General features: G+C 56.4%; 1 protein-coding gene across 7 annotated transcripts in view; it reads right to left on the reverse strand.

Moving 5' to 3' along the window:
- The window catches only part of LOC107307649 (uncharacterized), a 56,675-nt gene that overhangs the window by 14,820 nt on the left and 26,138 nt on the right, over nucleotides 1-15,717 (reverse strand). For all 7 annotated transcript variants that reach the window (XM_085532729.1, XM_085532726.1, XM_085532728.1 and 4 more), the window contains exons 5-7: nucleotides 15,390-15,455; nucleotides 12,120-12,311; nucleotides 4,805-5,047 (exon numbers count right to left, since the gene is read on the reverse strand). In XM_085532729.1, the coding sequence (XP_085388855.1) occupies nucleotides 4,805-5,047; nucleotides 12,120-12,311; nucleotides 15,390-15,455 (501 nt within the window). The remainder of the gene's footprint in view (nucleotides 1-4,804; nucleotides 5,048-12,119; nucleotides 12,312-15,389; nucleotides 15,456-15,717) is intronic.

The following is a 15,717-nucleotide window of genomic DNA, read 5'->3' on the forward strand; positions in this document are numbered from 1 at the left end:
CGAAACTGAAAGTGGGGCCTAAAGTGAAACTGAAAGTGCGGCCTGTAGCGGAACCAGAAGCATGGCCTAAAAGTGAAACCGAAAGTGCAGCCTAAAGCGGAAGTGGGGCCTAAATCACAACCATGTGTCCAAAAGTGAAACTGAAAGTGCGGCCTAAAGTGGAAGTGGGGCCTAAATCGAAACCGGAAGTGGGGCCTAAAGTGGAACCGGAAGTGGAGCCTAAATCGGAACCGTGTGGCCCAAAGTGAAACCGAAAGTGCGGCCTAAAGCGAAACTGAAAGTGCGGCCTGTAGCGGAACCAGAAGCACGAACTAAAGTGAAACCGAAAGTGCGGCCTAAAGCAGAAGTGGGGCCTAAAGCGGACCCGGAAGTGGAGCCTAAATCGGAACCGTGTGGCCAGAAGTGAAACTGAAAGTGCGGCCTAAAGTGAAACCGAAAGTGGGGCCCAAACTGAAAGTGAGGCCTATAGCGGAACCGGAAGTGGGGCCTAAATCGGAACCATGTGTCCAAAAGTGAAACTGAAAGTGCGGCCTAAAGTGAAACTGAAAGTGTGGCCCAAGCCGGAAATGGGGCCTATAGCGGAACCGGAAGTGTGGCCTAAAGCAGAAGTCAGCCTACTTTACCGGATGTGGGGCCTAAAACCAGATGTGGGGCCTAAATCGAAACCGGAAGTGCGACCTAAAAGCGAAACTGAAAGTGCGACCGAGATCGAAACCGAAAGTGGGGCCTAAAGTGAAACTGAAAGTGCGGCCTGTAGCGGAACCAGAAGCACGGACTAAAGTGAAACTGAAAGTGCGGCCTAAAGCGGAAGTGGGGCCTAAATCGAAACCGGAAGTGGGGCCTAAAGTGGAACCGGAAGTGGAGCCTAAATCGGAACCATGTGGCCAAAAGTGAAACCGAAAGTGCGGCCTAAAGTGAAACCGAAAGTGGGGCCCAAACCGGAAGTGGGGCCTATAGCGGAACTGGAAGTGGGGCTGATATTGAAACCGGAACGCGGCCTAAAGTGAAACTGAAAGTGCGGCCTAAAGCGGAAGTGGGGCCTAAAGTGGACCCGGAAGTGTGGCCTAAACCACAACCATGTGGCCAAAAGTGAAAGCGAAAGTGGGGCCCAAACTGAAAGTGGGGCCTCAAGCAGAACCGGAAGTACGGCCTAAACCGGAAGTCAGCCTAAATCGAAACCGGAAGTGGGGCCTAAATTGCAACCATGTGGCCCAAAGTGAAACTGAAAGTGCGGCCTAAAGTGAAACTGAAAGTACGGCCTAAAGCAAAACCAGAAGTGAGGCCTAAAACGAAACCGGAAGCGCGGCCTAAAGTGAAACTGAAAGTGCGGCCTAAAGCGGAAGTGGGGCCTAAAGTGGAACCGGAAGTGGAGCCTAAATTGGAACCGTGTGGCCCAAAGTGAAACCGAAAGTGCGGCCTAAAGCGAAACCGAAAGTGAGGCCTAATGTGAAACTGAAAGTGCGGCCTGTAGCGGAACCGGAAGCGCAGACTAAAGTGAAACCGAAAGTGCGGCCTAAAGCGGAAGTGGGGCCTAAAGTGGAACCGGAAGTGGAGCCTAAAGCAAAACTGAAAGTGCGGCCTAAAGTGAAACTGAAAGTGCGGCCTGTAGCGGAACCAGAAGCACGGACTAAAGTGAAACCAAAAGTGCGGCCTAAAGCGGAAGTGGGGCCTAAAGTGGAACCGGAAGTGGAGACTAAATCGGAACCGTGTGGCCCAAAGTGAAACCGAAAGTGCGGCCTAAAGCGAAACTGAAAGTGGGGCCCAAACTGAAAGTGCGGCCTAAAGCGAAACCAAAAGTGTGGCCTAAAGCAGAAGTCAGCCTACTTTACCGGATGTGGGGCCTAAAACCAGATGTGGGGCCTAAATCGAAACCGGAAGTGCGACCTAAAAGCGAAACTGAAAGTACGACCGAGATCGAAACCGAAAGTGGGGCCTAAAGTGAAACTGAAAGTGCGGCCTGTAGCGGAACCGGAAGTGCGGCCTAAAGCGGAAGTGGGGCCTAAAGCGGAACCGGAAGTGGAGCCTAAATCGGAACCGTGTGGCCCAAAGTGAAACCGAAAGTGCAGCCTAAAGCGAAACCGAAAGTGGGGCCCAAACTGAAAGTGAGGCCTATAGCGGAACTGGAAGTGGGGCTGATATCAAAACCGGAACGTGGCCTAAAGTGAAACTGAAAGTGCGGCCTATAGCGGAAGTGGGGCCTAAAGTGGAACTGGAAGTTGGGCCTAAATAGGAACCATGTGGCCCAAAGTGAAACCGAAAGCGCGGCCTATAGCAAAACTGAAAGTGTGGCCTATAGCAGAACCGGAAGTGGGGCTGATATTGAAACCGGAATGCGGCCTAAAGTGAAACTGAAAGTGCGGCCTAAAGCGGAACCAGAAGCACGAACTAAAGTGAAACCGAAAGTGTGGCCTAAACCGGAAGTTGGCCTAAATCGAAACTGGAAGTGGGGCCTAAATTGCAACCATGTGTCCAAAAGTGAAACTGAAAGTGCGGCCTAAAGCGGAAGTTGGGCCTAAAGTGGAACCGGAAGTTGGGCCTAAAGTGGACCTGGAAGTGGAGCCTAAATCGGAACCGTGTGGCCCAAAGTGAAACCGAAAGTGCGGCCTAAAGCAAAACCGAAAGTGCGGCCTATAGCAGAACCGGAAGTGAGGCTGATATTGAAACCAGAACGCGGCCTAAAGTGAAACTGAAAGTGCGGCCTGTAGTGGAACCAGAAGCACGGACTAAAGTGAAACTGAAAGTGTGGCCTAAAGCGGAAGTGGGCCCTAAAGTGGAACCGGAAGTGGAGCCTAAATTGGAACCATGTGGCCCAAAGTGAAACCGAAAGTGGGGCCTAAAGTGAAACTGAAAGTGCGGCCTGTAGCGGAACCAGATGCACGGACTAAAGTGAAACTGAAAGTGTGGCCTAAAGCGGAAGTGGGGCCTAAATCGAAACCGGAAGTGGGGCCTAAAGTGGAACCGGAAGTGGAGCCTAAATCGGAACCGTGTGGCCCAAAGTGAAACCAAAAGTGCGGCCTAAAGCGAAACTGAAAGTGCGGCCTAAACCGGAAGCGGAAGCATGGCCTAAAAGTGAAACCGAAAGTGCGGCCTAAAGCGGAAGTGGGGCCTAAATCGAAACCGGAAGTGGGGCCTAAAGTGGAACCGGAAGTGGAGCCTAAATTGGAACCGTGTGGCCCAAAGTGAAACCGAAAGTGCGGCCTAAAGCGAAACCGAAAGTGAGGCCTATAGCAGAACCGGAAGTGGGGCTGATATTGAAACCGGAATGCGGCCTAAAGTGAAACTGAAAGTGCGGCCTAAAGTGAAACTGAAAGTGCGGCCTAAAGTGAAACTGAAAGTGCGGCCTAAAGCGGAACCAGAAGCACGAACTAAAGTGAAACTGAAAGTGCGGCCTAAACCGGAAGTGGGGCCTAAAGCGGAACTGGAAGTGGAGCCTAAATTGGAACCGTGTGGCCCAAAGTGAAACCGAAAGTGCGGCCTAAAGCAAAACCGAAAGTGAGGCCTATAGCAGAACCGGAAGTGGGGCTGATATTGAAACCGGAATACAGCCTAAAGTGAAACTGAAAGTGCGGCCTATAGCGGAACCAGAAGCACGGACTAAAGTGAAACCGAAAGTGTGGCCTAAAGCGGAAGTGGGGCCTAAAGTGGAACCGGAAGTGGAGCCTAAATTGGAACCATGTGGCCCAAAGTGAAACCGAAAGTGGGGCCTAAAGTGAAACTGAAAGTGCGGCCTGTAGCGGAACCAGATGCACGGACTAAAGTGAAACTGAAAGTGCGGCCTAAAGCGGAAGTGGGGCCTAAATCGAAACCGGAAGTGGGGCCTAAAGTGGAACCGGAAGTGGAGCCTAAATCGGAACCGTGTGGCCCAAAGTGAAACCAAAAGTGCGGCCTAAAGCGAAACTGAAAGTGCGGCCTAAACCGGAAGCGGAAGCATGGCCTAAAAGTGAAACCGAAAGTGCGGCCTAAAGCGGAAGTGGGGCCTAAATCGAAACCGGAAGTGGGGCCTAAAGTGGAACCGGAAGTGGAGCCTAAATTGGAACCGTGTGGCCCAAAGTGAAACCGAAAGTGCGGCCTAAAGCGAAACCGAAAGTGAGGCCTATAGCAGAACCGGAAGTGGGGCTGATATTGAAACCGGAATGTGTCCTAAAGTGAAACTGAAAGTGCAGCCTGTAGCGGAATCAGAAGCACGACCTAAAGTGAAACCGAAAGTGTGGCCTAAACCGGAAGTTGGCCTAAATCGAAACCGGAAGTGGGACCTAAATCGCAACCATGTGGCTAAAAGTGAAACCGAAAGTGCGGCCTAAAGCGGAAGTGGGGCCTAAAGTGGAACTGGAAGTTGGGCCTAAAGCGGAACCGTGTGGCCCAAAGCGAAACCGAAAGTGCGGCCTAAACCGGAAGCAGGGCCTAAACAGGAACCGGAAGCGTGTCCTAAAAGTGAAACTGAAAGTGCGGCCTAAATCGCAACCATGTGGCCAAAAGTGAAACTGAAAGTGCAGCCTAAAGCGAAACTGAAAGTGTGGCCTGTAGCGGAACCAGAAGCACGGACTAAAGTGAAACTGAAAGTGCGGCCTAAAGCGGAAGTGGGGCCTAAAGCGGACCCGGAAGTGTGGCCTAAACCACAACCATGTGTCCAAAAGTGAAACCGAAAGTACGGCCTGAAGCGGAAGTGGGGCCTAAAGTGGAACCGGAAGTGGGGCCTAAATCGCAACCATGTGTCCAAAAGTGAAACCGAAAGTGGGGCCTAAACAGGAAGCAGGGCCTATAATCGGAAGTGGGGCCTAAACCGGAAGTGGAACCGGTCCCTTACCGAGACCCCCTCGAACGCGGAGGAGTTGAGCGCTCGGTAGATCTCGTTGGTGATGTTGCGGTTGTTGTAGTTGAAGTCCTCCAGGCGCAGGCCGCGCTGCCGCAGGTTGGTGGCGGTTCGGTTCAGGGCCAAGGCCAAGGCCCAAATGGCGTCGTAGGCCAACGGGGCCTCCTGGAAACCACCCGTCTCCTCAGGGTGGCGGCCGAGGCGGCGCTGGAGGCGGGATACGAACTCCTGGGATGTCTATGGGGGGAGATAGGGGGGATAAAGGGGGATAAAGGGGGAGATGGGGGTATGGGGGGAGATGGGGGTATGGGGGGAGAAATAGGGGGGTTGAGGGGGTATATGGGGGGTATATAAGGGGTATATGGGGGGTATATGGGGGGTATGGGGGGAGAGATGGGGGATATGGGGGGAGGTGGGGGATATGGGAAGGTATATGGGGGATATGGGGGGAGATGGGGGATATAGGGGGTATATGGGGGATATGGGGGGGTATATGGGGGTATATGGGGGATATGGGGGGTATATGGGGGGTATATGGGGGATATGGGGGGGAGATATGGGGGGAGATGGGGGGGTATATGGGGGATATGGGGGGAGATGGGGGATATGGGGGGAGATGGGGATATGGGGAGGTATATGGGGATATGGGGGGGTATATGGGGGGTATATGGGGGGGTATGGGGGGAGAGATGGGGGATATGGGGGGAGATGGGGGATATGGGGAGGTATATGGGGGATATGGGGAGGTATATGGGGGATATGGGGGGGATAAAGGGGGAGATAGGAGGGATGGGGGGTATGGGTGGGGAAAATAGGGGGGGTTGGGGGGTATATGGGGGGTATATGGGGGGGTATATGGGGGGAGGAAGGGGAGATGGGGGATATGGGGGAATATATTGGGGATATGGGGGTGGGAGGGTGGGTGGGGAGATGGGGGTGATAAAGGGGGATAAAGGGGGATAAAGGGGGAGATGGGGGTATGGGGGAGGGAAATAGGCGGGTTGGGGGGTATATGGGAGGGTATTTGGGGGGTATGGGGGGAGAGATGGGGGATAAGGGGGGTATATGGGGGAGATGGGGGATATGGGGAGGTATATGGGGGTATGGGGGGAGATGGGGGATATGGGGAGGGTTATGGGGGGAAGATAGGGGGATAAAGGGGGATATGGGGGGTATGGGGGAGTATAGGGGGGTATAGTGGGGAGATGGGGTGTGGGGGTTATAGGGGGATATGGGGGGAGATTGGGGGGGTATATGGGGGGAGGGAGGAGAGATGGGGGGTTTGGGGGGAGAAGGGGGTATGGGGAGGTATATGGGGGGATATGGGGGATAAAGGGGGAGATGGAGGGATGGGGGGTATGGGTGGGAAAATATGGGGCGTTGGGGGGGTATATGGGGGGTATATGGGGGGAGGGAAGGGAGAGATGGGGGATTGGGGGGATAAAGGGGGAGATGGATGGGGGTAATAGGGGGGGTTAGGGGGATATATGGGGGGTATATGGGGGGTATATGGGGACCCATAGAGATCAATGGGGACACATAAGTACATAGGGATCCATAGGGAGCCATAGAGACCCATAGAGATCAATGGGGGTATGGGGGGGAAATAGGGGGTTGAGGGGGTATATGGGGGGTATATGGGGGGTATGGGGGGAGAGATGGGGGATATGGGGGGTTATATGGGGGTATGGGGGAGATGGGGGATATGGGGGGAGATGGGGGTATGGGGGGGGAAAATAGGGGGGGGATAAAGGGGGATAAAGGGGGAGGTGGGGGTATGGGGGGGGGGAAATAGGGGGTTGAGGGGTATATGGGGGGTATATGGGGGGTATGGGGGGAGAGATGGGGGATATGGGGGGGTATATGGAGGATATGGGGGGGGGGAAAGGAGAGATGGGGGATATGGGGGGGGTATAGTGGGGAGATGGGGGTTGGGGGGTTATAGGGGGGATATGGGGGAGATATGGGGGGTATATGGGGGTATGGGGGGAGAGATGGGGGATATGGGGAGGTATATGGGGGATATGGGGAGGTATATGGGGGATATGGGGGGGATAAAGGGAGAGATAGGGAGGGTGGGGGGTATGGGTGGGGAAAATAGGGGGTTGGGGGGGTATATGGGGGTATGGGGGAGATATGGGGGGAGAGGGGGGATATGTGGAGGTATATGAGGATAAGGGGGGAGAGGGGGGATATGGGGAGGTATATGGGGGATATGGGGGGGTTATGGGGGCATATGGGGGGTATATGGGGGGTATGGGGGGAGGATGGGTGGATATGGGGGGGGTATATGGGGTATGGGGGGATAAAGGGGGATATGGGGGGATATGGGGGTATGGGGGGGGAAATAGGGGGGTTGAGGGGGTATATGGGGGGGGATATGGGGGTATGGGGGGTATATGGGGGATATGGGGAGGTATATGGGGGATATGGGGTAGATACGGGGGTATATGGGGGATATGGGGAGGTATATGGGGGATATGGGGGTAGATACGGGGGTATATGGGGGATATGGGGAGGTATATGGGGTATATGGGGGGGGATAAAGGGGGAGATAGGGAGGGATGGGGGGTATGGGGGTGGAAAACAAGGGGGGGTTGGGGGGTATATGGGGTATGGGGGGAGGGAAGGGAGAGATGGGGGATATGGGGGGATATAGGGGGAGATGGGGGGAGAGATGGGGGATATGGGGAGGTATATGGGGATATGGGGGGGATAAAGGTGGACCTTTATGACCCGCCCCCTTTGTAGCCCCGCCCCCATCCCTCATAGCCCCGCCCCCCTTTGTGGCCCTGCCCAATCACAGCCCCAGCCCCCTCTAGGCCCTGCCCCCCTTTGTGGCTCTGTCCAATCACGGCCCTGATATCCCTCTAGGCCCCGCCCCCTTTAGGCCCTGCCCCCCTTCAGTGGCCCCGCCCCCCTTTGTGCCCCCATCCAATCATGGCCCTGATCTCCCTCATAGCCCCGCCCCCTTTCCACACTCAACCAATCACAGCCCCCGTTCCCCCCTTTAGGCCCCGCCCCTTTTCCCTCATATGGCCGCGCCATGTTGGAGATGCTGCGGGTGTTCTCATAGCCCCGCCCCCCTTTGTGGCTCTGTCCAATCACAGCCATGCCCCCCTTTAGCCCCACCCCCCTTTGTGGTTCTGTCCAATCACAGCCCTGATATCCCTCTAGCCCCGCCCCCTTTGTAGCCCCGCCTCCCTTTGTGCCCCCATCCAATCACAGCCCGGCCCCTTTTAAGCCCCGCCCCCTTAGTGTCGCCCCGCCCCCCTTTGTGGCTCCGCCCAATCACAGCCCTGTTTCCCCCCCTTAGGCCCCGCCCCTTTTCCCATATATGGCCGCACCATGTTGGAGATGCTGCGGGTGTTCTCATAGCCCCGCCCCCCTTTGTGGCTCTATCCAATCACAGCCCCCGTTCCCCCCTTTAGGCCCCGCCCCTTTTCCCTTATATGGCCGCACCATGTTGGAGATGCTGCGGGTGTTCTCATGGCCCCGCCCCCCTTTGTGGCTCCGTCCAATCACAGCCCCCGTTCCCCCCTTTAGGCCCCGCCCCTTTTCCCTTATATGGCCGCACCATGTTGGAGATGCTGTGGGTGTTCTCATGGCCCCGCCCCCCCTTCAGTTGCCCCGCCCCCTTTGTGGCTCCGTCCAATCACAGCCCCCGTTCCCCCCTTTAGGCCCCGCCCCTTTTCCCATATATGGCCGCACCATGTTGGAGATGCTGCGGGTGTTCTCATGGCCCCGCCCCCACCCCTCATAGCCCCGCCCCCCTTTGTGGCTCTGTCCAATCACAGCCCCGTTCCCCCTTATGCCCCACCCCTTTTCCCTTATATGGCCGCACCATGTTGGAAATGCTGCATGTGTTCTCATGGCCCCGCCCTCATCCCCATAACCCCGCCCCCCTTTGTGGCTTCGTCCAATCACAGCCCCCGTTCCCCCCCTTAGGCCCCGCCCCTTTTCCCTTATATGGCCGCACCATGTTGGAGATGCTGCAGGTGTTCTCATGGCCCCGCCCCCATCCCCCATAGCCCCGCCCCCCCTTCAGTTGCCCCGCCCCCTTTGTGGCTCCGTCCAATCACAGCCCAGCCCCCTTTAGGCCCCGCCCCTTTATTGCAGCCCCGCCCCCCTTTGTGCTTCTGTCCAATCACGGCCCTGATCTCCCTCTAGCCTCGCCCCAATTAGGCCCCACCCCCTTTTAGGCCCCGCCCCCTTAGTGTCGCCCCGCCCCCTTTGTGGCTCTGTCCAATCACAGGCCCCGTCCCCCCCTTATGCCCCGCCCCTTTTCCCTTATATGGCCGCACCATGTTGGAGATGCTGCATGTGTTCTCATAGCCCCGCCCCCATCCCTCATAGCCCCGCCCCCCCTTCAGTTGCCCCGCCCCCTTTGTGGCTCCGCCCAATCACAGCCCCATTCCCCCCTTATGCCCCGCCCCTTTTCCCTTATATGGCCGCACCATGTTGGAGATGCTGCGGGTGTTCTCATAGCCCCGCCCCCTTATTGTAGCCCCGCCCCCCTTTGTGCCCCTGTCCAATCACAGCCCCCGTTCCCCCCTAGGCCCCGCCCCTTTTCCCTTATATGGCCGCACCATGTTGGAGATGCTGCGGGTGTTCTCATAGCCCCGCCCCCATCCCCATAGCCCCGCCCCCCTTTGTGGCTCTGTCCAATCACAGCCCCCGTTCCCCCCCTTATGCCCCGCCCCTTTTCCCTTATATGGCCGCACCATGTTGGAGATGCTGCGGGTGTTCTCATGGCCCCGCCCCCTTTCCTTGGCCCCGCCCCCTTTCCACATTCAACCAATCACAGCCCCCGTTCCCCCCCTTTAGGCCCCGCCCCTTTTCCCTTATATGGCCGCACCATGTTGGAGATGCTGCGGGTGTTCTCATGGCCCCGCCCCCTTTCCTTGGCCCCGCCCCCTTTCCACACTCAACCAATCACAGCCCCCGTTCCCCCCCTTCAGGCCCCGCCCCTTTTCCCTTATATGGCCGCACCATGTTGGAGATGCTGCGGGTGTTCTCATGGCCCCGCCCCCACCCCTCATAGCCCCGCCCCCCTTTGTGGCTCCATCCAATCACAGCCCCCGTTCCCCCTTTAGGCCCCGCCCCTTTTCCCTTATATGGCCGCACCATGTTGGAGATGCTGCGGGTGTTCTCATGGCCCCGCCCCGATCCCCATAGCCCCGCCCCCCTTTGTGGCTCTATCCAATCACGGCCCCGCCCCCCTTTAGCCCCGCCCCCCTTTGTGGTTCTGTCCAATCATGGCCCCGCCCCCTTTAGGCCCTGCCCCATTATTGTAGCCCCGCCCCCCTTTGTGCTTCTGTCCAATCATGGCCCTTCCCCCTTGTGGCCCCGCCCCCTCTAGGACCTGCCTTCCTTTGTGCTTCTGTCCAATCACGGCCCTGATCTCCCTCTAGCCCCGCCCCCTTTGTAGCCCTGCCCCCCTTTGTGGCTCTGTCCAATCACGGCCCTGATCTTCCTCTAGCCCCGGCCCCATCCCTCATAGCCCCGCCCCCCCCTTCAGTTGCCCCGCCCCCTTTGTAGCTCTGTCCAATCACAGCCCCCGTTCCCCCTTTAGGCCCCGCCCCTTTTCCCTTATATGGCCGCACCATGTTGGAGATGCTGCGGGTGTTCTCATGGCCCCGCCCTCATCCCTCATAGCCCCGCCCCCCTTTGTGCCCCTGTCCAATCACATCCCCTGTTCCCCCTTATGCCCCGCCCCTTTTCCCTTATATGGCCGCACCATGTTGGAGATGCTGCAGGTGTTCTCATAGCCCCACCCCCATCCCTCATAGCCCCGCCCCCCTTTGTGGCCCTGTCCAATCACAGCCCTGCCCCCCTTTAGCCCCACCCCCCTTTGTGGTTCTGTCCAATCACAGCCCTGATATCCCTCTAGCCCCGCCCCCTTTGTAGCCCCGCCCCACTTTGTGCCCCCGTCCTATCATGGCCCTGATCTCCCTCTAGCCCCGCCCCCATCCCTCATAGCCCCGCCCCCCTTTGTGGCCCTGCCCAATCACAGCCCCAGCCCCCTCTAGGCCCTGCCCCCCTTTGTGGCTCTGTCCAATCACGGCCCTGATATCCCTCTAGGCCCCGCCCACTTTAGGCCCCGCCCCCCTTCAGTGGCCCCACCCCCCTTTGTGCCCCCATCCAATCATGGCCCTGATCTCCCTCATAGCCCCGCCCCCTTTCCACACTCAACCAATCACAGCCCCCGTTCCCGCCTTTAGGCCCCGCCCCTTTTCCCTTATATGGCCACACCATGTTGGAAATGCATGTGTTCTCATAGCCCCACCCCCATCCCTCTAGCCCCGCCCCCCTTTGTGGCTCCGTCCAATCACAGCCCCCGTTCCCCCTTTAGGCCCCGCCCCTTTTCCCATATATGGCCGCACCATGTTGGAGATGCTGCGGGTGTTCTCATGGCCCCGCCCCCATCCCTCATAGCCCCGCCCCCTTTGTGCTTCTGTCCAATCACAACCCAGCCCCCTTTAGGCCCCGCCCCTTTATTGCAGCCCCGCCCCCCTTTGTGCTTCTGTCCAATCACGGCCCTGATCTCCCTCTAGCCTCGCCCCAATTAGGCCCCACCCCCTTTTAGGCCCCGTCCCCTTAGTGCCGCCCCGCCCCCCTTTGTGGCTCCGCCCAATCACAGCCCCCGTTCCCCCCCCTAGGCCCCGCCCCTTTTCCCTTATATGGCCGCACCATGTTGGAGATGCTGCGGGTGTTCTCATGGCCCCGCCCCCACCCCTCATAGCCCCGCCCCCCCCTTCAGTTGCCCCGCCCCCTTTGTGGCTCCACCCAATCACAGCCCCCTTCCCCCCCTAGGCCCCGCCCCTTTTCCCTTATATGGCCGCACCATGTTGGAGATGCTGCGGGTGTTCTCATGGCCCCGCCCCCACCCCTCATAGCCCCGCCCCCCCCTTCAGTTGCCCCGCCCCCTTTGTGGCTCCGCCCAATCACAGCCCCCTTCCCCCCCTAGGCCCCGCCCCTTTTCCCTTATATGGCCGCACCATGTTGGAGATGCTGCGGGTGTTCTCATGGCCCCGCCCCCACCCCTCATAGCCCCGCCCCCCCCTTCAGTTGCCCCGCCCCCTTTGTGGCTCCGCCCAATCACAGCCCCCTTCCCCCCCTAGGCCCCGCCCCTTTTCCCTTATATGGCCGCACCATCTTGGAGATGCTGCGGGTGTTCTCATGGCCCCGCCCCCACCCCTCATAGCCCCGCCCCCCCCTTCAGTTGCCCCGCCCCCTTTGTGGCTCCGCCCAATCACAGCCCCCTTCCCCCCCTAGGCCCCGCCCCTTTTCCCTTATATGGCCGCACCATGTTGGAGATGCTGCGGGTGTTCTCGGGGTTGAGCATGACGATCTCGGTGGTCACGTGACCTTCCACGGCCTCGGCCATTTCCTGTTCCGTGCAGTTGATGGAGGGGTCACGAACCCGGAACCAGTTGTCGGCGTACCAGCCAATCAGGAACCACACGTACTTCTTCCCGTACAGCTTCTCCTTGTACACCTGGGGCGCATAGCGATCAATGGGGGCACATAGATTATATAGGGACCCATAGAGATGAATGGGGACACATAGAGACCCATAGAGATCAATGGGGGCACATAGAGACCCATAGGGATCAATGGGGGCACATAGGTAACATAGGGACCCATAGGGACCCATAGAGACCCATAGAGACCTATAGATAACATAGGGACCCATAGAGATCAATAGGGACCCATAGAGACACATAGGGACCCATAGGGACCCACAGAGACACATACAGACCCATAGGGACCCATAGGGACACATAGAGACCCATAGGGACCCATAGAGACACATAGAGACCCATAGGGACCCATAGAGACACATAGGGACACAGAGGGACACATAGGGACACATAGGGACACATAGGGACCCATAGGGACACATAGAGACCCATAGAGATCAATGGGGACCCATAGAGACCCATAGAGATCAATGGGGACACATAGGGATCAATGGGGACACATAGGGATCAATGGGGGCACATAGGGACACATAGAGATGAATAGGGACCCATAGAGACCCATAGAGATCAATGGGGACCCATAGAGATCAATGGGGGCACATAGGGATCAATGGGGGCACATAGAGATCAATGGGGGCACATAGGGATCAATGGGGGCACATAGGGATCAATGGGGGCACATAGAGACCCATAGAGATCAATGGGGACCCATAGAGACCCATAGGGATCAATGGGGGCACATAGGGATCAATGGGGACCCATAGGGACCCATAGGGACACATAGGGATCCATAGAGACCCATAGGGACACATAGAGACCCATAGGGACCCATAGAGACCCATAGGGACCCATAGGGACCCATAGAGATCAATGGGGACCCATAGAGATCAATGGGGGCACATAGAGATCAATGGGGACCCATAGAGATCAATGGGGACACACAGAGAACAATGGGGACCCATAGAGACCCATAGAGACACATAGGGACCCCATAACCCCATAACCCTATAGCCCTATAACCCCATAGCCCCATAACGATATAACCACATAACCCTATAACCCCATATCCCACCCCATAACCCCATATAACACCCCATAACCCCATAAACCCATATCTGACCCCATAACCCCATATCCCACCCCATAACCCCATATAACACCCCATAACCCCATATAACACCCCATAACCCCACAACCCCATATCCGACCCCATAACCCCATATCCCACCCCATAACCCCATATAACCCCATATCCCACCCCATAACCCCATAACCCCATATCCCACCCCATAACCCCATATAACCCCATATAACACCCCATAACCCCATATAACACCCCATATAACCCCACATCCCACCCCATAACCCCATATCTGACCCTATATAACCCCATAACCCCATATCCCACCCCATATAACACCCCATAACCCCATATAACACCCCATATAACACCCCATATAACCCCATATAACCCCATAACCCCATATAACACCCCATAACCCCACATCCCACCCCATATCCGACCCTATAACCCCATAACCCCATATAACACCCCATAACCCCATATCAGACCCCATAACCCCATATAACACCCCATAACCCTATAACCCCATATAACCCCATATCCAACCCTATAACCCCATAACCCCATATCTGACCCCATAACCCCATATAACACCCCATATAACACCCCATAACCCCATAACCCCATATCCCACCCCATAACCCCATAACCCCATATCTGACCCCATAACCCCATATCCGACCCCATAACCCCATAACCCCATATCCCACCCAATAACCCCATATCCCACCCCATAACCCCATATCCCACCCCATAACCCCATAACCCCATATCCCACCCAATAACCCCATATCCCACCCCATAACCCCATATCCCACCCCATAACCCCATAACCCCATATCCCACCCAATAACCCCATATCCCACCCCATAACCCCATATCCCACCCCATAACCCCATAACCCCATATCCCACCCCATAACCCCATATCCCACCCCATAACCCCATAACCCCATATCCCACCCAATAACCCCATATCCCACCCCATAACCCCATAACCCCATATCCCACCCAATAACCCCATATCTCACCCCATAACCCCATAACCCCATATCCAACCCTATAACCCCATAACCCCATATCTGACCCCATAACCCCATAACCCCATAACCCCATATAACACCCCATAACCCCATATAACACCCCATAACCCCATATAACACCCCATAACCCCACATCCCACCCCATATCCGACCCTATAACCCCATAACCCCATATAAAACCCCATAACCCCATATAACCCCATATAACACCCCCTATAACCCCATATCCCACCCCATAACCCCATATAAAACCCCATATCTGACCCCATAACCCCATATCCGACCCCATAACCCCACATCCCACCCCATATCCGACCCTATAACCCCATAACCCCATATCTGACCCCATAACCCCATATCTGACCCTATAACCCCATAACCCCATATCTCACCCCATATCCCACCCCATAACCCCATATAACACCCCATAACCCCGTATAACCCCATATAACACCCCATAACCCCGTATAACACCCCATATAACACCCCATATAACACCCCATATAACCCCATATCCGACCCCATAACCCCAAAACCCCATATCTGACCCCATAACCCCATAACCCCATATCTGACCCCATAACCCCATATAAAACCCCATATCCGACCCTATAACCCCATAACCCCATATCCCACCCCATAACCCCATATAACACCCCATAACCCCATATAAAACCCCATATCCGACCCTATAACCCCATAACCCCATATCCCACCCCACATCCCACCCCATAACCCCATAACCCCATATCTGACCCCATAACCCCATATAACCCCATATCTGACCCCATAACCCCATATAACACCCCATAACCCCATAACCCCATATCCCACCCCATAACCCCATATAACACCCCATAACCCCATATAAAACCCCATATAACCCCATATCTGACCCTATAACCCCATAACCCCATATCTGACCCTATAACCCCATATAACCCCATATCCGACCCCATAACCCACCTCACAAAACACCTTCCTGGCCTCGGTCTCGTAGAACAACCCCACAATGATCCGGGCGTCCTGACGCTGGGGGAGGAGACAATAGGCCTCATTTACATACATTTACATACATTTACATACATTTACATAGCGTCCCTGATAACCCGTGGCTCTCGTTAGCATAAATTTGCATACAATTGCCCATTGTGCCGCCCTATGGGGTTGACTTTAGGCCACTATGGGACCCACACTTATGGGGTTTCCTATGGGGTTTCCTATGGGTTTCTATGGGGTTTCCCATGTATGGGGTTTTCTATGGGGTTTCCTATGGGGTTCCCTATAGGGTCTC

This window comes from Coturnix japonica, unplaced genomic scaffold, assembly GCF_054131305.1.
Source record: "Coturnix japonica strain WE unplaced genomic scaffold, WE-NBRP24 Scf050, whole genome shotgun sequence".
In the NCBI taxonomy this organism is placed as follows: domain Eukaryota; kingdom Metazoa; phylum Chordata; class Aves; order Galliformes; family Phasianidae; genus Coturnix; species Coturnix japonica.